The sequence below is a fragment of the Vanacampus margaritifer genome, chromosome 13 (genome assembly GCF_051991255.1).
Source record: "Vanacampus margaritifer isolate UIUO_Vmar chromosome 13, RoL_Vmar_1.0, whole genome shotgun sequence".
NCBI classification, from domain to species: Eukaryota; Metazoa; Chordata; class Actinopteri; order Syngnathiformes; family Syngnathidae; genus Vanacampus; species Vanacampus margaritifer.
The window spans coordinates 6115877-6137923 of record NC_135444.1 but is presented as its reverse complement, the minus strand read 5'-3'; the positions used below and the strand labels follow the sequence as shown (position 1 = coordinate 6137923).

At 40.8% G+C, this 22047-nt stretch overlaps 1 protein-coding gene across 5 annotated transcripts; it reads left to right on the top strand.

The window, feature by feature from the left end:
• Positions 1-79: 79 nt before the first annotated feature.
• Positions 80-21538, top strand: mllt1a (MLLT1 super elongation complex subunit a). Of its 5 annotated transcripts, none has more exons than XM_077583113.1 (12): positions 80-239; positions 9711-9891; positions 11612-11694; positions 12298-12441; positions 12635-12760; positions 15200-15871; positions 15984-16071; positions 16258-16369; positions 16548-16647; positions 16856-16924; positions 17248-17319; positions 18581-21538. In XM_077583113.1, exons 1-12 carry the CDS (start codon positions 228-230, stop codon positions 18707-18709), a joined length of 1788 nt encoding a protein of 595 aa, XP_077439239.1. In that variant the 5' UTR covers positions 80-227; the 3' UTR covers positions 18710-21538. The 5 variants fall into 5 exon arrangements, with proteins under 5 accessions (XP_077439239.1, XP_077439236.1, XP_077439238.1 ...); XM_077583110.1 differs by having other exon boundaries at positions 16856-16933; XM_077583112.1 differs by having other exon boundaries at positions 15981-16071.
• The last annotated feature ends 509 nt before the right edge of the window (positions 21539-22047 follow it).

Genomic DNA, 22047 nt, shown 5'->3' with positions numbered 1-22047 from the left:
ATGAGCTTTGATTGGCTGTTTTCAAGAGAGCCGGAAATCCCCGCTCTCCTATTGGCCGAGAGAGCTTTCTGTTTGGGTTGCCTTCCAGCGGACCGTCTGGACGGGGAGGGGAGCCGTCTGCCTTCCGCTTCTCGGCTGGATTGACACACAATGAGGAGCCAAGGCAGGGGAGACGCTCCACAAACGCCGCTGTAAATAAAAACAGCAATCACTGAGGCCAGTGAAACATGGAGAATCAGGTAGGGTGGCTTCCGTCTCTGTTTTTGGACTCTTGAACTTTTCACGGGGAGAATACTGGCGGCTTTCTCGCTGGTAGGGCAGGAATGAATCCTCTGTTGTAGTCGCTTGAAGAGAGCGAGCAAGGGAGAGAGAGCGAGCGAGAAAAAAAACCCGCTGCTCTTGCTGCTGTACAAGTCGTAGTTGTTTGGTTCTGGAGCTATGCTAGCTGGCCACTCATACATCGGCATTTACCGCTAACTAGCTTCACTCTGTCGCTTCATTCAGCGCCGCTGCATAGCCGAAGCAACAAACCACCACACAAAGATACACACACCCGGTATTTAGCATGCTCTATTTTGGCTCCAAGTCTAATGCAATTATTAGTTTCCCTGAAAAGCTTTTGAGTGGCGGTTGTGTCCACACAGCTATGCTAAGCTAGTTCACACAACCAGTGGAATATCGGCCCTTGGCTAAAGGCTAAGGAGACGCGACAAGGCGCCGGGAAAAGGCTCGCTCGTCCTCCCATGGTCGTGCTGCTCAAGCCAGGGCGGGGGCCTGATACCTGTCATACTTGCCAAAGAAAGCCAACGAGGACACTACTATTTTGTAATATTGGCTAACATTTGGTTAATGGTTAACGCGAGTGCACTTTTCTTCAATATAATGCCATTGGATCTGGGGGAGAGTCTGGCAAAATCCCAATGTGGAAAATTTGAACCGCGCTCGTGCTTTGATTGGCACCATTCATTGAACCAAAGTGTCTAATATACACGATTAGTAAAGAAGGTTTGATATCAAACTGCGTTTGCGTGATTTAGTGTAATTGAATTGGTTGTGTATTAAATCATGCATTACTTACAACTTTAGATTAAAATTTGAACAGGTAAAAATCAACGCATGGTTTGGTTCCCTTGAGCAATCGGATGTTCTGTTCACTTCATGGGACACTTTCAATACTCAGGTAACACCTGGCATCCCTTCATTAACAGTATTTCTAATTAGTTTCCTCAGTACTTGGTCTTCAGCAAATCTTGACCCTGTGGCCCCCCATTTGACCCACTTCTGCCCCCACAACCCTTCTTGATTAGGCCAACAGATACACATGGGAACAAGTTAACAAATTTCTACATTATGTCACGGGTTTTATTTTTTTGTGGGGGTTTTGGTAAAACTAGCGCTGCTCGATTATGAAGAAAATATTCATCACGATTAATTTGGTAATAATTGAAATCACGATTAGGACACTCATTTGTTTTTTGGTACAAAACAAGAAAATGTTTAAACGTATAAAATATTAAGACAAATACATTTCTTTGAAACACTATTATTATGCAAGTTCCTTTTGGACCAAACAGGATATATTAAATTTGTCATTTTAAAATTTAAAAAAGGTGCAATTATATATATTTAAACAACTCAAAATTAATATAGATAATCTTTTATTTTTGTTTACGATTATGCAAATTTTGTAATTGTGGAGTGTAATAAATGTAATAAATTGTAATCGAATTTTTATTCATTGCACAGCCCTAGGTAAAACCACACTTAAATATCAGCCGCTTTCTTTGAACTGCTTTTTTATATTGCTTCAAATTGGTGAGTGAGCATGCAGAGGGCATGTTAACTCTTTTACTGCCAAAAACGTTAAATGACGTTTAGTAAAAACCTACGGAGGGCCGCCAAGGACTTTAAAAGACGTTCTCCATTTTTTTAATATTTTTTTTTGGGAAACGGGTGGAGGAAAGCCTTGGCCAGCTGTGGTGAAAGTTTCAAGCAGATCTAGTTAGCCTAATGACTATTTTTGGCCCCTAGATGGCAGCGATGACTCTCTTTTGACAAGATTGGGTAGGCGTCAGTAGAAGACGTGAGGCGGAGCTAGAGGGGACAATGGCTGGGGATGGGAAGCGAAAATGGCGAGCGGTTGCAAGCAGCTCACGCTTGAGCATTTTTTTCAAAGACGAAAAGCATCGACCAGTGCTAAAGAGCACATTGATGACGACGATGATCATCATCGATGATGATGATGGTGACTCCGAGGTTGGAAGCGTTGACGCGGCAGTAGAAGACGTGAGGCGGAGCTAGATGGCTGAGGAAGCGAACAAAGGCGACCGGTTGCAAGCAGCTCATCGACCAATGCTAAAGAGCACAGTGATGACGACGATGATGATGATGGTGGCTCCGAGGTTGATGCCGAAGTTGGAAGCATGGACGCGGCGGCTATGACCACGTCATAAAGCCTCACCGGCTAGCGATGCTAACACCGGAAAATGCGGAGCACAACCGAGCACGCTCAGGCGGACGTTCAATCAGACGACGAAGAGTGCCCCGAGTCCAATGCATATTCATCGGGTACAGTCTGCTACTTGCTATTCCCCGGAAAAAAAGGCCGTCAAGAAAGTGTAACGTCTGCACGCAAAAGGGGCAATCGCAGTGAAACGAATCTGTTGTGCAAATCCTGCTCCGTCTCCTTGCACGCAGGGGAGTGTTACAAAAAGAAAAACTGTATTTGAAACATCCACATAATTGTAAATAGTACCACAGTTGCACACATTTGTAAATAGTTTGCGAAATTGTTTTGTCAAATTGTTACACTGTTGAATGGAAATAAACGTATTTTGCTATCAAAAAACACTTTTTCCATTGTTGGTGGTAGTGTTTTACAGAAGTAAAGCACTATTTAGGTGTTTGTGGCATCATTCATGGACAAAAGAAGTGTACAATTCACTAGAGTGCATGAAATAACATTGTTTCACCAAAAGCTTGTTTTTTGTTTCAAAACAGAGCATTTCGGTGAAACTAACAATTTTCTATTGTTGATTACTGAAAAACGGAATAATTTTTCTGATGAAAGATGAGAGTTCAATCTTTCATTTGGTAGTGTTTCCATAGTCCAAACAACATTTTCTGTGGACCTTGAAAGATCAGTCAAAATGCTTAAATCGGCTGGCACTGGCGGCATCCCTTTTCTGAAAACATCTGGCAGTCAAAGAGTTCAGGTGCCTTCAAAAATATTGTCAATGTTAGTCTTCCGTAAAGGAAATGCATAGATATGCAAACAGTTGTTGTGAGTTAAAGGGTTTCCATTGGAAATATATTTTTGATTGTGCTGGTCCTATTTGGAGTCATTTGCTTTGCGTACAACTGACTGACCTGAGTATTAATGAGTAAATAGTAGGGATGGGTGAGTACCGATACGGTATTGGTATCGGGGCCAAACATAGCCATATTTCAAGGTAACAATACGCGTATTCGCAGCTGATACCAATATCAATTGGCCTCTTGTCGCCATTTTATGATCATGAACTAGAAATTAGAAGAATAGGAAATTTCCATTAATTTTATGTAATTTTAATGGGTAAATACTATTTTGGGGATATTTAGGTGTTTATTATTTTAATTATCTGTCATTGTTTTTTTTTTGTGTGGAAATTTTATGTATCAAAAGTATTATTGGTATCAGTATCGGTTGCTCCTCAAGAGTTGAGTGCTCATACTGGTATCGGTCTAAAAAAAGTGGTATCGAACATCCCTATTATTACTGAGTAATGCCCCTGTAATGTTGTCTCCTTGTAAGAAATATCTAAGCCGCCGTCGTTTTTTTTTTTTTTTACTAGACATCTCCTTAAGGATGCAAACAGAAATCACATTCACAATACAGTACAGTCAATTTAGAAGATGCCACAATTCCTTCTTCTGCCTGGTTTCTGACAAATTGCTCCAAGGAGAGCGAGATGGGCTTACACTTCATTTAAGGGTTTCCTAGATGCCAGATATTTTATGTCATGTTGAAGATGATGGCACAGCAGTTTCCTTCCTTCAACATTTCTATGACAACCAGCTACACCGCGGGGCACTGTGTACAGTGGAAAACAAAATCCTGGGACAAGCGGGTAAAGCCTATTGGAGTCAGCAGCATGATCTACGGAAAGCTGGCAAAGAACAAAGACGCCAATGTGAGGTCAAAGGTACTTCAATAAAGATGTTGATGTTTCGTTTAGGTTGCGCTTAGAGAGTGGGATACATGACTAATTTTCAGCAGTAACATGTTAATATTTTGTCCAGAATGAATTTGATAACTTCATTATTTTTCTTGTACTTTTAATAACTTTAAAAACTAATTTTTCCACTTGCTCTGGACTGAAGATGACATCACATGTACTGAGGAAGTACCGGTAGGTAACGACCAATCATGGCTCACGTGTTACCTGGGTTTGGTCAGCAAACTAAGCCATGATTGGTTGTTACCTACTTCGTCAGCACAGGTGATGTCATCTTCAGTCGACAGCAAGTGGAAACATTAGTATTTAAAGGTATTAATTGTACATGAAAAATAATGAAGTTACCAAATTTATTCTGCTGAAATTGGCTCAATGAGGCAAGTATCCCTTGAAGGGTGGTGTTATTGCTACGATTGAATTGTATCTCTTTTGCAATATAGTTGAATTTCTTCATATAATTTAGAGTTTAGTTAAAATATTTCAAGAAAGATAATTTCCCAAATTTGAGGGCAAGAAAAACAACCATCCGCATCATGGTTGATGTAATGCCAGTCAACGCAAATCTTATGAAATTTCAAATCAGTCAGTAACTAACATGTGTTATGCTTATTCAAGCTTTGTTTTTGTTTTTTGGTGGTGGTTGGGGGGGGGGGGGGGATTCCACCACATAAAGGTATCCCTTGATGTCAAAGAATAAATATGTAATGACAACCATAGAACCTGATATAGGAAAATGTCTGACTGCTCAGTACAATTTAGCAATATAATTAATGCCACTAGGTGATAGTATTGCTCTTAGTTTTATATCATGAAGTCAGCTTTTCTTAATATTTTTTTTAAAAACAGACTTAAGAATTTCGAACCAAATTAAAACAGTGCATGTACGGTAAAAAGGTTGTACAAGGCTTAAAATACTTTTTTTTTTTCTGTGAGGAGCAGTTTTGACAAGCATGACTTCAATTGAGGAACAACTTTCAAATTTTGAGGAGCAAGTTTTTTTGCAGATATATCCCACGGTCCGGGAACAGCAGGGGTTTTATAAAACAATATAATAATAATAATAATAACTGTTGACAATATAACGGACAAGTTGAATTTAGGGCTGCGACTTTTGAATAGTTCACATTAAAGTATTATTAGGTTAACTTAAAGCTGCTCTCTGTAACAATTTGGCCAGAAATATCTTTACAATAGCCTTTTTATTTGAGACTGAAACATCTTTTAACTCATTCACTCCCAGCCATTTTCACTGAAGCAACCCCCTTTGCTCCCGGCTGTTTTACTGGATTTTGACTGATTTTGCAAGGCCCGCAGAATATTGTGTTCTATTGCTATAAAAACATGGAACCTACCAAAAGAAAGATAAGAGTCTCTTCTTTCATCAGTAAAAAAAGTATATTTTATCTGTTTCCGTTTTGCAGCAATTAGCATTAGAATATAGCTAAGTTCCATCATTATTCACAAATCTATTGTAATGTGAATAAAACAGGTTTTTTTTCAACATGGCCCTGGTTGATCTCTTTTGCTCTACTGCCACCTGCTGGCCGTTTGTGTAATAACTCCCATTTCTTCAACCCTTCTTTGCAGTTGAGAGGCTGCTCAAAGCCTGTATGTTGCTCAGTCTCTGGCATAAAAAAAACGTTTAAAAAATGTATCAATACGTCTTTGGGACACTTAAAACATTTAAAATAGAACATATTTATACGTTTTGGGGCGCAAATGAGATTTATTAATTAGTAGATTATCACCCTAGCTGTTCACAATGGCTACTCCTGCAAACACCTGGCCAATAGTTTTCAGATTTGTGTTTGAATTTGCGGATGTGGCAACATGTGCTCATTGTGTATGTGAAGAAGGGTGTGTGCAGTTTCATTTTTTGTCAACAGGTGGCAGTAGCAATTCAAAATGAAATTTTCTGCATTCAGTAGCTTTAAGCTATCAGATGATAACTGATTTCAAAAGCAGGACAAAGTGGCCAGAATTACATAACTCACCATTTGTCAAAATTGAACTGAAGTATGAGCTGTGTAAGTGTTTGCCTTGTTCCCCAAATGTCGAGCTACGGCTCTGGGATGAGCAAGTGACGTCGGAAGCTGAGTGTGATTTGCGACATGTCGTGTACATAGATGAAGAAGACAGCTAATAGCTACAAGAACTGAAGAATCCACTGGAATACCCCATTTGGTACCAAATTGAAGCATTTCATGAAGTGGAAGCCCTTGGGAGCATTGACTACACTGATGACCGATTTGATATGTAATATCTAGAACATACAGTTGCATAATGAGTTAGCGTTCATGGTTTCCGTTACACAGGCTTACCCATTCCTGGTCCTCGAGGGCCGAAGTCCTGCAACATTTGGGAGATCCGCCTAGTGCCAAATAAATGACTGTTGGCAGTTTTGCTTCTCAATTTGTGTGACTGATGTGCGAAACGTGAATTTTGACTCGCAACACATTTAAAAAAAACAAAACAAAAAAAAAACATTTTTAAGCCTTGCTATGACACTGGAACAACTTTTTCCACAGTTCCAATGGGGGAAATGGGGGAACTTGGAAGAATGGAAGTCAACTAGTCCCTAAATGCATTGTGTTTGACATGATGACATTTGCGAAATACACAGTTCCACGTTGATGCTGAACCAGTAGCTACAAAATAGTTTTCACTTCCAAGTTCTAAACTGGCTGGTTGATGTGCTCTGTTGTAAATGTGTACTTCTATGTTACCCTATGCGACATCTTTACACAGCCAGATGAAAATCTCCTTTAGTCCGAACTGGATCATCATGATCACTGGCCAATGGGAGTGGAGTACCACTTTGTTTGGGAATGCTGATGAGAGGTCAGCTGTTTTTCTTGTCATGAGACTTGTGTGTGTATGCAAGCTCCGTGGTTGAGATGACAAGATGATTGGTCATATTACTGATTTTCTGCATTTTTTTTTTCAATTGGTGATAGTGAGGAGAAAACCTTTTGAACAGTTTCCTTTTTTTTCTTCTAGCCACACTGAAGAATTTTGAATTATCCCCCACCTCACCCCCCACTTTACTTTGAACTATTAAGGCACTTAATGTGATTTCCAAGATCAGTGAGGCTGGTGCTGGTGGTTACTCTGACTCCATGGTAGGGTGTGGCAGAGTCTGTACTTACAGGGCATTACTGCCACAGAATGGCCAGGCAAACTGCCAGGTGTGTGTGTTACTACATGCATGCATTGCATGTGTGTCCTTCTGTGTTGTAATGTGATCACTGAATGGAGTGCTCATGTCAACCTCTTCCACGCACACACTCTTAATCCCAGCTCATCAGCCAGTCAACTGCCGAAGCTAAATCCTTACATTCTTCACTCCTTCCTTATTGTGTCAACTGGCCCCTTCTGCACTCAATCTCATAGCCTCATCACTAGTTAGTAGTCATGAGTAATCTATACACCTTCCCTCAAACACACTACTGTCACACAGGTCATGCTGTCATTGTTCTTGACCGAGAATGATATCCCAGCAATGTGCATTCTCCTCTGGAAAAATCTTTGGAGATATATCGGCTCAGGCAGCCAACTCCTGATTGACTGGAGAGGTAAAGAACCAGTGCGACTAAATGTTGACGACGTACGTAAACAGTCTTGTAAATGACACTTTGAGTCTGGAAATGAACTGGGATGTTGTCACAGAGGCTTTAAACAAATATACAGTATTTTTGCAGCGCAAACATGGGATTTGTATGTGCTTGACGTATGAACATATTGGAGTGATGGGTGGAGCATCTGAACCAGTCACCATTTTCAAGCCTATTTTCATATACTTGCTGATTTATTTTTTTCAATTCAACTTTGGCAGTAGTAGAGATAGACCGATATTTTTTTTTTCAGGGCCGATACCCATGCCGATTATTAGTAGTCAAGGACGCCAATAACCGATATTTGGAGCCAATAATAATTTTCAGTATAAAAAAAAGGGGGGGGGGGTGATATTGGCATCATTTTTTTTATACAAATGCCAATCTTGACTTTGTTGAAATGGCTTCCTTAAAGCATGTTTATTGGACAAATTTTCTGACTTCGTAATGTAGAAGTTATTTTTATTTTTTTATCTTAGACCAAATCCTTTTAAATTTCTAACAAAATGTTTAGGGAGCTCCTAAGGTTATCAGTATGTCTTAAAAAGTTAAATGGAAACTTAAACAATACCTTAGCTCTCTATAGTTTTCTACAGTAAATATTGTTTTCCAAAATTCTAAAATACTTAAATCTTAAACTTTTACATTTCAGAAGGTTCCCAGAGTCAGCAGCATCTCTTATAAAGCTAGATAAAAAATAATAATTAAATAGTTCCATGAGATGTAAATGGTTTAGATTGACTTTTTATCGTCCTTCAGATTTTTTTATTTTTATAAAAAGGCCGATACTGATACTCGTCAAAATGCCCAAAATCGGTGCCAATAATCAGTATATCCCTACATGTTAAGAACACTCATCTGCATTGTGTCAAATTCACAAGACATGTTTATTTTTAATTTGCATGTACTTAAAAAAAAAAAGAGGGAAAAAAGCAATAAATTGTTTGGATTCCTGACTTTATTTCACTACTAGTTAACTTAGTTGACTTTGCCATATTTAACTGCGCTGTCAGTGCATCTCTCATATTTACCTGGATTTCTGCATAAACTGGTCATAAAAAGTAATCTGATCTTCATCTAAGTTACAACAATAGAAAAACACGGTCTGCTTAAATTTCAACATGCAGAATTGTGTTTTCATGTTTTTAGTAGACACACCGTGTAAACCTTCACAGTGGAGGGTGTAACAGTCTCTCACAAAATCTGCATAAAGCATTGAATTGTTAAAGGCGGAGTTTACAGTTTAAAAAAACCCAACACTTTTCATTGTTAACACTGTCTGTATGACCTGACAGCATAATATTATTAAAATGATCTTTTGAAAAATCATGCCTCTCTGGCCACATCTTATGCCACTAATTTAATGTTTAGAGGTTATTTTAAAACTTGTCACACCACGACAAGGATAGCCTATCAGAGACAATTGTGGCAAAAAGCGTGACCAAAGTGTCACCAAAGTCATTGCCGTGCATGCTCACACACTCAAGTCTACCGCACACACTACACTTGAGCTTAGTTTTCTTGGGGGGAATTATTAAAAAAGTTTAAAGAACAAATTTGACAGCTATTAAAGAGCAAAGATGTGTCATTGCTGAATGTTCTGTACATCCTAATGAAATCAAATACAGATCGTTATTTGTTTGAAGGCAGGCAAGAGTTTGAATGCACAAAGGGTGTAGCTGACTAAACTTGACATTTATTTGACCTTAATGTGGTCATTAAAGTATTCAAAACTTGTCAAGAATGGGTGGCATGTTTTGATTGGATGCATCCTTCTTGTTCTCGGGGTCTGTTTCTTTGCTTTCTGACCTTGCACATTTCCTACCAAATCGAAAGGGCCCAGCATTGACTATTGCTACTTTTGTTCTCATATTTCCAGTGCACAGTGCAGGTGAAACTGGAATTGGGCCACAGAGCTCAGCTGAGGAAGAAAGTAACATCAGAGGGCTTCACCCACGACTGGATGGTTTTTGTCCGAGGGCCGGAGAACGGCGACATCCAGCACTTTGTAGATAAGGTTGTCTTCCGCCTGCATGAGAGCTTCCCCAAACCCAAGAGAGGTAACTATGACCACCGCAGCGTTCACACACTCCCTCTCAGATAACACACATTTCACACTCTCCTACCTAATAGGATTCACATTAGCTAATTGACTAAAACAGATTATCTGAAGTAATTAACAGAAAGGAAAATCATTCAAGCAAGAATGAAAGGGTTCAGTGACAAGATTAAAGATGAAATAGAAGCTTAATGTGATTTTAACATTGTTTAATTGCCTACTTTCAAGTATAGATGCTATTCATTGACGTCACGGGATGACGTGATCTCGTGAGACAGCGACGTATGCTGTGGTTAGTTTTTACCGTTCTCAGCCCTGCTCACGTTTACACCGAATGTTATTTTGCTATTGGTAATGTCATCCTCAGCTTCCCTCTGATGTTACTTGTGTAAAGAAGACAAATGCGGAAGGTTTACATCAACAGCCCTTCGAGCGGTAAACGTTGAAACGTTTGATTAGGGAATCCGTTAGATTAACAACATTTGCTATGTGCATTTATATAAATCATTTGTGAAATAGAAGCGAATCATGTCAGGTTATTTTGATAGTTAGCTAATTCCCCAACCACGCTAGCTCCAAGCACTAGCATGTTTAATCCAAAATCATTGTTGACTCATGATCGCATTACGGTAAAATGCATTTTAGCAATCTTACAATAATTCTTACCTTATTCATAATGGTTGGAACACACTTGGGGAGACTTTTGTCAGTTGGAAATCCTTGGAAATTCTCTAACACTCCTTTGTTAGTTCACAAACTTCACATTCGACACGCCGTGCACCCGTGAACGGCACACAATGTATGGCACATGACGTTATGTGACTACCATCTATGAGGAGTTTGAGTAAACAGCATAGAAGAAATAGCTTCCTCCTTTTAGCCATCCACTTTATATATCACTTAACCTCATTAGTGTTATGGCATTTTTTATATTAGTTTATTTGCAACAATCAATATTTATTCATATGAATACATTTGCCAGAGTTGACTGTGCCTGTGTCTGTGTGTCAATAAGTGATTTAATTGGATGCTACACGAAAACTATACTTCAGAGGTCTCAAACTTGCCGTTTATGGCCTGCATGATTATAATTTGTGGCCACCTGTTTGACATCAAAGTTTAATTTTTGTGCAGCCCACTTTTTTTTCTTGGTGTTTTGTGTGATTTATTTATTATTTTAATCACTTATGGGCTACCATAGCTCAGACTCATGACAGCTTTCGCCGAAATCTGCTGTGAAGAGAAAAATTGTTGATGAGGACAGCCAATTTCAAGAAGAACTGGAGACAGAAGCGTTGTTTTTTATTATCATTATTGAGCTGCGAGCACAGGGCCAACAGGTTTTGAACGCACAAAGAAAGCTGCAGTGCTCTCAATAAATCAGATATCTCAACTAGACATTCTGAGGTGAGTATGCAAAGTACCAGGGCGATGAGAGAGTGGATCATTAATCTTCTGAACTGATATTAATAAAGATTGAAATGATTGGGGTAAGTGTACTTTTTTGAAATGCTTGAGCCCCTTTTTTTGTGGAACACTTGATGTGGCCCAAATACTCCCATACGCTCTCCAGCATCCCCCACATAAGTTGAGTTTCAGACCACTGGTATACTTTTATCTCACTACCCATGGCTGTTTGTTTTTTTCTGACTGATATATTAGCCAAATTCGTCTCAAAAATAGGATTCAGATGACTTGTGATCCCGTGTTTGTGTCTGCAGTATGCAAAGAGCCCCCATACAAAGTGGAGGAGTCGGGCTACGCGGGCTTCCTCATGCTGATTGAGGTGTACTTCAAGAACAAGGTGAGAGGGAAAAATGACAAATGTTTGTTTCATTGCTTTTAACAGATTCGTCTAAATAATGAACATACCTAAATGAGCAATTGTGCCAGTAAAAATTATCATAATTGTTTCTTAGATTATTATTTTAAGGGCGGATTCTTAGATTATTATTTTTAATTTTTACAGGAGGATTTTTACCCATTTCTACCAAAAGATGTCCTTGATTTTGTTAATGGATGCACTTTTTGCCTTTGTGATGTCTAAGAAATAAAGCTCTTGCTGAATCCAGAAGTAATCTGCTTATTTATGTGCTGGCAACCATTGGAACCTTTAAGAGTCAAGCAATGCTTAATAGAAATAAATTTACAACATACTGTCACTTCGTCATTAGATGCTTGAGTAATAAATAGGCAAAATAACATAGTCCCTTACAGATGCTACTCAAGGGCTTTGCCTGAATACTGTGCGTTGTATCCAAAAGCGTCACAAATTCTCGCAGAATTCTCTGAGTAGAATTCGTGTCTTCTCAGTGTGCATGCTTCACTTCATGTTGGATGTTTGCTTTTCTCTACTTGTTCATATTGACACAATGAATTGATGACATCTTCTATGAAATTTGTTTAGGAAGAGCCAAAAAAGGTGTGTTTCAACTACGACCTATTTCTCAATTTGGAGGGCAATCCTCCTGTTAATCACCTCCGCTGTGAGAAGCTCACCTTTAACAACCCCACCAAAGATTTCAGGAAAAAGCTGATCAAAGCCGGAGGGGTGAGTCTGCTCATCATATTTAGAACATAATGTTCAGTCCATATTATTTGATGACATATTAAAGAAATTAACTTTAAAATAACTTATTTTTTTCTTTAGTTTGAGTAGAAAAAAAGTATACAACCATATCTCTTTTACTATGGTTTGCAATACAGAGCCATGTAATGTGCACCTCTCATCCCTGTTAATGTAGGTATTGGTGGTTCCGGAGGTGGCTGAAGCGGTGTCGAGGCCCAGTCCAGACTATCCAATCCTCCCCACCATCCCCCTCTCAGCCTTCTCAGATCCCAAGAAAACCAAGACCTCTCATGTGTCAAAGGTTGGTTGTGTTGCCAAGATGCTGCTTGTCATTTTATAAGCACTTGGCTCAGCTCTGCTTTCTCATTTCTTTGGGGCTACAAATGGAACCATAGTAGCTTTCCATGTGGAAAAAAATGAAAATGTTTGGTACTGTCTTTAATTTCTCCTCCTCACCTTCATTTATTTGTTAGTCACATTTATTTAAAATTTCATTTGTGAGTGTAAAACTATGAGCTTGCTTTTGCCTTGTACCGTATGTCTTTACCCATCACATCTGCCCTCCAAGCTGGCTGACTCAAGACTATAATTGTTACCAACTGTCGTTGTAGCATTAGCATGCATGCTGAATTAGTCAGCCATCTTAACTTGGAAGAGAAAAGAGGGGCATCCCCTGCATCGTTCAGGCTTCCCTCAATCTATCATTATGACAAATAATAAATATCTTTTTTATGTATACATAAAAAAAGAGACCAAGGTAAATCTTTTAAATCCCCCCCCCAAATTTTTTTGGAGGGAAGTAAAAACAAGCAACTGAGATAATGTGATTGCACATCCTCTTATAATTGGGCATGAGATTGTGTTCAGAATTAACTAAACTGAAATTATATTGGTAGTCAGCACACACTGGCCACCATTTAAAGTGCCTCAGATTAATATATTTTCATCAGCAGCTGTCCTTTCCTCTTGACCGACTACAGCAAGACTTAAGTCTATAAAGATTTTAGACAAAAGATATGACTACAAAAAAATTTTACCCACACCCATCTGCCTTTTTTTTTTTAAGTTGTCAAAGCAATTGCATTACGTGACTTGTTCACAACATTGATCTTAATAGGTGTCTTGATAAAGTAAATTTTTCCAGAGTCAAAATCAGTCTGTGGTGTGTTTTTTTTCTCCTGTTATCCAAAACATGACTGGACATTGTTGAAATAGAAGTGATCCTGCAGTGGCTATAAAAAGTCTACACACCCCTGTTTAGAAGCCTTTTATTCATTAGTCATGCTGTGAAAACAGCAGGTTGTTCTAGAAAAGTTTTATTTTTTTATGTGCTTCGACTGCATCAAACATGAATAAATATTTCCATTGTATGCAAAAATTTACTGACTAGTAAAATGTACATTGAATATAAAATGCCTACACACCACAGTTCAAATGCTAATCGGATATTTGATATAAAAAAGGAGACCATGGCAAATCTTTAAAATTTTCACCCACTATTAATTTTTGTTGAGGGGAGTAAAAATAAACAGCGGATATAATGTGATTGCACATCCTCTTATAATTGGGCATGAGGTTGTGTTCAGTATTAACTAAACTCGTTAAAAAATGTTAATTGGTAATCAGCACACACTGGCCACCATTTAGGCCCCGTCCACACGAAAGCCAGTTTCAATGTATCCTCACATGTTTCTTACCGTTTAAGCCGTTCGTCGACACGATGGCCCGGTTTCGGAGCTTGAAACCGATCACTTTTGAAACCGGGCTCCAGAGTGAGCAGCCTCCTTAGCTTGGCTTATGCTTTTGCAGCAAAATATTTAGCTTCTTTATTCCCACGTTCAACAAGCGGTATTGTACTTGAATCACCTGCCATTGTCACTTCTCATGTGTTCGTCTTTGTCTTGTTGTTTTGATACATGCAAAGCCATGTGTGTTCTGTAGATTGCAATAAAGTTAGGGGGAAAAAAAGTGGCCGTCTTCTTTGCTGATTCTTCTATGCTTTCCGTTAACTCCCTGTGGCTGCGCTACAGCGCCACTCCAGACTTGGCATATACATTACAGCCGTTAAACGTCCTCAGTGTCTTCTTTTGGACACACGCAAGTCTTGAAATGCTTCTGTGTGTACAAGATTTGTTTGAGTAACCAAGCCGGCCTTAAAGTGCCTCTGATTAACTCCAAATTGACTTCAGATGTTCTACTGGGTCCACTCATTTTTTTGAAGTCGCGTTTTCCAGCACAAACCATGGTCAGCAGAGAGCTTCCACATTATCAGATGTTCAAAGGTAAAACAGTTAGGAGAAGGTTATTAAGGCATTTCGAACATAGTGAAGACGAAAAGACAGGAAGAGAACTGATTAGGTAGCTTCCAATAGCAACATTTAAGCAGTGGCTGGGGTTTCAGGCAAGTACTTGATGTTTTGCACCTGTGACATCTCCTGCTTTTTCCCCCCACATATGTCTCTGCTATGCCTTATCCTAGAAAAACATCGCAAAAAAATCTAGTTTAACAGGCTATATATATATCATTACAACTTTTTAAATGAGTTATCTTGGTCTTGTTTACATTTAAAAATATATATATTTAAAAAAAAAAAAAAGCTAGCATTCGAGCAGGGGTGTTTAGACATTTTATACCCACTCTGGTGAAGGGTCCATGTTTATCTCAAGTTGTTGTAGAATACTTGAACAGAGTTTAGGCATAATAACATTGCTTTGTTAAACTTCAGTTTACTACCTTTAGGAACCCAGCAAAGAAGGAAGTGGCGGCAGCAGCAAAGGACCCAAACCGCACAAGATGACCAAGGAGCACCGTGAAAGACCCCGAAAAGACTCTGAGAGTAAAGCCTCGTCGAAAGGGGACAACGACAGAGATGGAAGCAGCAAGAGCGGACGTGACTCTTCCTCATCCTCATCTTCGAAAAAGCCATCAGACATCAAAGTCAAAGATGAAGTCAAAGTCCTGCCCAAGGCGGCCTTCAAGGAACCCAAACTCACCCTGAAGGAGTCAAAGATGGAGGGCATGTCTCCAAAAGGAGGGGGCGCTGGGAGTGGAGGAGGTGGTGGTGGTGGTGGTGGTGCAGGTGCAGGTGTTGGGGGAGGAGGAGGAGGTTCTGCAGAATCCAAAGCCCCCAGTAAAAGACCCTCCACTGTGGAGTCTCCCAAACCCAGTGCGAAGAAGCAGAAAAAGGGCAGCTCTGAGGGGCCCAAAGGCCCGTCTGGGGGGAGTTTCACAGGTTCCCCTCGTGTGTCGTCATCATCCGCGGCCAGTCAACCCTATGCTGACAAGAAACACTCCAAGGAAAAAGGTCGCTGGGCCAAAGGCAAAAACGACACGCAGGATTTGAAAGAACCCAAAAAACTGCCTGAGTCAGAAGAGTCGAATTCAGAGGATGAAGCATCTTCAAAGTCAGAGGTATTATCATTATTATTATTGTTGTTGTGTGTGTGTGTGTGTGTGTGTATATATTATTATTATTTTTGTACCAACTTGAAAACGAGCCATCCTGCTTTTCCTCTGACAGCAGTCAGCTCCTTCCAGTCCTTCAAACTCGAGTTCCAGCTCGGACTCCAGTTCAGACTCGGACTTTGAACCAGGACAGAAACCAGGACAAGGTGCAGTATTTTAAAATTGATTCAGAGGAAACATCAGTGTCCTTGTGAGGCCCATGTATACTAGTAAATACAGATATGTGTCCTTGAAAAGTCCATTAAATTAAAATATTTAATGAGAAATGTTTGAATTAAAAACTAATAATAAAATCTGTCATTGCCATTTAATGTGGTCTTTGTTTGTCCCAGGTCCACTGCGATCCATGGTGGAGGAGATCCAGTCAGAGGAGTCAGACGATGACGACAGCAGCTCGGAGGAGGGGACCCCCGTTAAGACCAATCCCCCCAATCGTGACTCTCGGTCAGTCTTCTCACAGGAACTATTTGTTCCCCGCTCGGTGGGACCTCCGAAATACAACCATAGATACGGTTGATCCATTTAAATGGCAATTAAGCAGACATTGAATGAATGTGACTCACCTCCACATATGGAAAGTGTGTGAGTGACCTCATGACCTTGTCCCTCTCCCCCTTGTCAGACTGAGCCTGGACAGCGAGAGTGACAGCAGTGACGGCTCGCACCGCCCCAGTCGAGACCCCGCCCCACCCCCACAGAAACACAGCTCCTCCAATAATAAAGTGAGGCCTCATTTTGTGACTCCTTTCACTGACATGTTGACTAACATTAAAATAATCTTAATTTAAAGGATACTTTAAATGACACCGTTTTTTTTGTAATAAACATACAGGTGGGATTATTTTTCACACTGATGACTCATATATAATTTATGGGTTATGTATCTCTTGCCCGTCTAACTCTCTTGAATCTCTATGTGTGTGATTGCAGTTGTCTGGCAGAAAGAGTCCAGACTCTTCGTTCCGTTCCGAGAAGGTATTGAAGAAGGGATACGACAAGGTAGGAAGGGTAAATACCGCTCCACTTTTTATGCTTCAACTCACACATGTTAACCCATGTTCAGTAATTCAGTTCAAATAGATTGCTGATGGAAAATAGAAACAGATGTTTAGATACACTGCCACTGAACCCTTGAAGCCAGATTAAATTGTGATGCACCTTCAACCACCACATAAAACATCCTTCAGATGGATCTAGTTGGTTGCTTGCATAGATGTAACTAGAATTTATTTGGCGATTTGAAAGCCATAGAGCACCCTTGAATTCGCAGTGACGTGCCGCCGGTGTTCAATAACACTTTTCTGTCCTCCCGAACGTTGCAGGCCTACACAGAAGAATTAGTGGACCTCCATCGCAGACTGATGGCTTTAAGGGAGCGCAATGTCCTGCAACAGGTGTGTGTGTGCTTGTCGCGATCTTTTGGCTGTTATGTAGAAAACATGATAGAGTTCAAATTGTTTATTGAAACTTAATACGCAAGGTGATGGCTCTTCACAGAATTGAGTTGCTACAAAAGTTTACATTGTCGTAAAGCAAGAACCGGACACAAATGTCAACAATGGGTAGTAACAAGGAAGTAAAGAGTAAAAATGCATAGCATGTCGTTGACCTGGGCTGACTCACTTAGTTGAAATGAGGATCACCTTAACGTTGCTCCATTGGCTGTCACGGTTTATATTTTCGCTTTAGTGCATTTCGATGATGTCAGTTGACGAGGTTGATCTAATCTGTCTGTTGGCACGTATCGGATATGGATCAGATTTTTTAGATATGGATACGATTTTTTAAAGAGGCCTCATTACGATCTGAAAATATGCCCCAAAAAATGTTTTGCTTAATTTATTTGTTGTCTACTAATTGCACCACTTGAGAGCAAAAAAAAACAGAAATCAACTGAATTAACACCATGCAGTCATCTAGTCATGCATCATTTGTTTAAACAAATAAGTTCCTCTCCCAAAATAGAAATCTGAAATTTTCCATTCACAAAAATAGAAGCCTGTTTTGCTTCTACTTGTGTTCTACAAACAACCAGTTGTGAGATCAGTTCATGTCAAGCAGTTTAATTTCTGTTTAGCGTATTTAAATTGGCCTCATTTTGCAGTTAGCTGGGATTTACAGTAAATCTGATTGACAAACTGCCAGAATTGAGCACATTTGCTTCACTTGGGGTTCTTTTGACAAATCATGTGGAAGAAATTGTGCAGAGATTTGAAGGAAGGTCACACACACACACACACACACACACACACACAAATACTTTTCACAGTTAAATATTGCTGCTAAAAGGGTGGGGATCTCTTGCCACCTCATACTGGTTTACAATTCAGAGATCTACAATTTGATTAGATTACATCCATATTATTTTTGGTAAATTGGTATTTGTTAATCAACATCAACAACATAGGGATGAGTGAGTATCTATATCAGGACGAAACCCGTCCATAATTCAAAGTATTGGCCCTCGCAATGGTGGCCATTATCAGGAATTAAGGTATGTGAGGCTGACAGCTGCTCATTAATATGCAATTTCAGTACACATATGTAACACAAATACCACATATATTGTATGACAAATGTTTTGAATCGGTTGCTTGCTTACGTGGCCCATTTTGTTCGAGTGAATGAAATTGTGCGTGAACTTGTGCGTCTCAGATCGTCAACCTAATCGAGGAAACGGGCCACTTCAACGTGACCAACACCACCTTTGACTTTGACCTCTTTTCACTGGATGAGTCCACCGTCCGCAAACTACAGAGCTACCTGGAAGCCACGGCCACGTGACGGCGAGCCGAGCCGGAGGTCACGACATCTCCCCGAGGAGTGGCTCCTCCGTCGGCTCGACTGAATCGCTGAACGGCGAGCGACCACACACACGCGCAAGAACAAAGAAGCACACACCAAGACGCCGCACCTTGACGCCACGCTGGCGAGGGGCAGCGGGAAACGGACGGAGGAAGAGGAGGAAGGCGCGGACGGGAGGGTTGCGGGAGCGGAACGCCACAGGAAGTCAACGGAACGACGTCGTCTTTTTTGGAGTTCCACTCCTCCTCGTCCTCGTCCCACGTCACATTCACACTCCTTAGCAGCCAAATCACTCCACCCCCACGCCCCTCCCCTCCCAGCTTCACACTACACGTAAGAAGCGTGTCACATATGCGCGTTTGGATGCCGTCCCGACATCTGAACATGCATTGTGTCGACTTTGCCCTCGCACTGAAAGCTGAGCTGTGACCTCCCGCCAACAGCCACCCTCCTCCTCCTTCTCAAAAAGCCCCCCCCCAATGTCAGCGTGCACCAAAGGGCTCCACTGCCGGTCGCTGGTGCGCTCCTCAATTGCCTACTGGTGGCTCTTGAAAACTCACAAAAGTAGCCATACTCGTATCCCACAATCCAAAAATAAGGAAAAGTCGGGGCCATGCGTTCCCACCCACCCTTTTTTTTTTTTAAGTTCTTTTTTGTTTTTAATATTTTATTTTTCTACAAGTGCATTTGTTTTTACTCCCAGATTTGCGGTTAAATGACCTGTGAGCGATGAATGTATATCTTTTATTTTTCTACGCCCAACAGCAACAAGCCCACTTTAGTGCCTTTCTGCAGTGTGAAGTGGGTGTTAAGCATCTCCCCCGCTCCGATTTGGGATGGGGGGGGGGGATCAAGTGTTAATCGGCTGCCTGATTATTCAGTATTGTCTTAATGGCATCCTTTTTCTTCCTCAGTGTCCTTGTAGGCCGTTGACCCTCATAGGCATTCCTCTCCTCATCTCTGTAGAAACTGTACAATGTTTGAACCGGTGTTCATGTTCTTGCTTTCTGACACTGGCTCAGTGTTTAATGTGTGATTTGGTGTGGGAGGGGAGGGGTAATAGGAACTAGCTGTAGAAACTCTTGATTTGGGCTGCTGTGTGTGTGCACTCTCGAAAGTTGGCAGGTGGCGAAATAGTGACAGAATCAGCGGCTTGTGTAGTGTGAGGATGCATTCAGTTATTTAAAAGTTTCATCTTTCAAATTGAATGAAATTATTAGGGGTGTGACAAAAAACGGTTTGAACCGGAAAATTGTTTTTTGATTTAAAAAATGCGAGTGTGCTCTGGGAGCCCAATTTAGTTGACTTCTAGTACATAACATTAATCAAAAATGTTCACAAAAGGTTCGCAATTGCCTATAGATGCCACAAAATGGCAGCCAGCGCAATGGCCTGTTTAGATGAAGCTCCTCCTCTCGCTCCAACTTAGTTCCTTGGCACCAAGATGGCAACAGGCAATTGTTAGCGAAAGAAACGCCGCACAGCCGCCCGCCGTGGTCGAGGTCCACACCTTCACCGCTCTGCCTTTTGTGTATTTATTCTGACCTTTGTGTAGCTTTAATACTCGTCTGTCGGCGTCTGCTCACTGTAAACGCTGTTGATTTGATAACAGCCCCCCACCCACCCTCACAAACCCCCCTAGCCATCCAGCCTGTGCCTCTTGTCTACAAAACCTCCGCCTCCCACTTGCTTTGTGTGAGCAGGACGATAACAAGCCCGGCGTCCTCTTCAATCTCAGTGTACGTCCGAGTTCATGAACTCTGACCGTTTGACCTGCTACTCTTTTAGCCCCTTGTGGTGGCGACTGGGTCGTTGGAGTGGATGTTGACCAAGAGAAGCCCCGCAGTCTACCCACAGTCAATGTTTTATTTATGGACCTCTGCACTTTTGGCTGTGATGACTTCAGTACTTAAATAGTTACCTAAACTGTATTTTTAAGGATTTTATACAATATTTACATGCAATATGATATTATTAGATTTTTTTTTTTTTTTTGCCAACTTGTTTTTGTTTATTTAATTGTCTTGAATTTGGGCATGTTCTGTCACTATTAGTCGCCAACAAACATGCCTCTTGAAGCTATTGAACTGTTTGCTTCTGGGGCGTTCCCTGTAATGTTTTTGTGTATCATCATGACAGCTGAGCACCAAGAAGCAGGTGTCCCAGATGTATGCTGGATGACCTCAACTTAATCACTGTCTGCTTCCAGTCACAATAACTGGACCACAGCGAGGGCGCCACACTTTTGTTCAGGGAGCTGTTTAGCTAAAAACAAACAAATGTCAGTTTTGTTTTTTTGTTTTTCCCCCCCCCCTTTGTTTCGATTGTTGTATGGTTCCATTTCGATTGTTGTATGGTTTCATAGATTGTGTGCTCCCTCGGCACAAACACATCATAGGAAAGGATCAGGACTGCGGGAGCATTTGGTCCGAGTATGAAATTCCACCTGGACAATGCAGCTAAGGTCAATAATCTGCTGTGTGCATCTTTACACCACAAAAGGAAAAGCAAAAAACTTGAGTCCAAATGTTCATTTTGTGAGCATGGCGCGTGTGTATTTATAAAGGTTCTTCATTTTTTTAACTGGGCTTAAACAGTGGGAGGCAGTGAGAAATTTGGTGGCGTCATCTGGATGTAGTCAACGCAGAACAAACCAACTGGAGGGCACATGAGCAACGCAATTTGGTAAAAGACAAGCTTGGCATTGGAATGCCACCATGTGGCCGTATGATGCAAGTTGTCGTAGACAAAACATATTATTTTAATGTTATGTTTTATTTTCAAATCATAATAAAAGTCATGAAGTACTGTTGTTGCGCTGTCTCGTCATTGACCGCCGGCTGACCCGTCACTGGGTTCAAATAGAGTTCATATGGCTACGCGTGGGGTGAAAAGGACACGCGGGCTCGTCACATCCTCAACATCCATGGGGAAGCATTTTCTGGTGGGAAAGGCCCTAGGCCCTTATTGCTACAGGGCTGATCAATAGACTCATGTCAGGACTGATGGAAGCGCCACCCTCAGCGAATCACGCTTTAGAATTTTAACGTGACCCGGTTGACCGAAAGGAGGCCTTAGTGACGTCACTGGAAGCAATCTTATGCTCGGCCTGACGGTCCCTCACCAAAAACTCAACAATGGAGCCTCCAAAGTTAATCACAACTTCTTCTTTGATATTGTTTAAATATACAACTATATTATAGTATAAGTACTCATCATTTGAAGATGCCTTAAAGGCAAAAATGGAGAAAGAACCATAATGAATTTCCAGTGATACAGGCACCTAGTGGCGCTTTGTCGCTATTGCTGTATCTTGA

Coding starts and splice junctions, on each gene's coding strand:
- mllt1a (XM_077583109.1), top strand. Junction 12,442..12,634: donor AGCTGATCAAAGCCGGAGGG/GTGAGTCTGCTC, acceptor CTGTTAATGTAG/GTATTGGTGGTTCCGGAGGT. Junction 15,872..15,980: donor AAGCATCTTCAAAGTCAGAG/GTATTATCATTA, acceptor TTCCTCTGACAG/CAGTCAGCTCCTTCCAGTCC.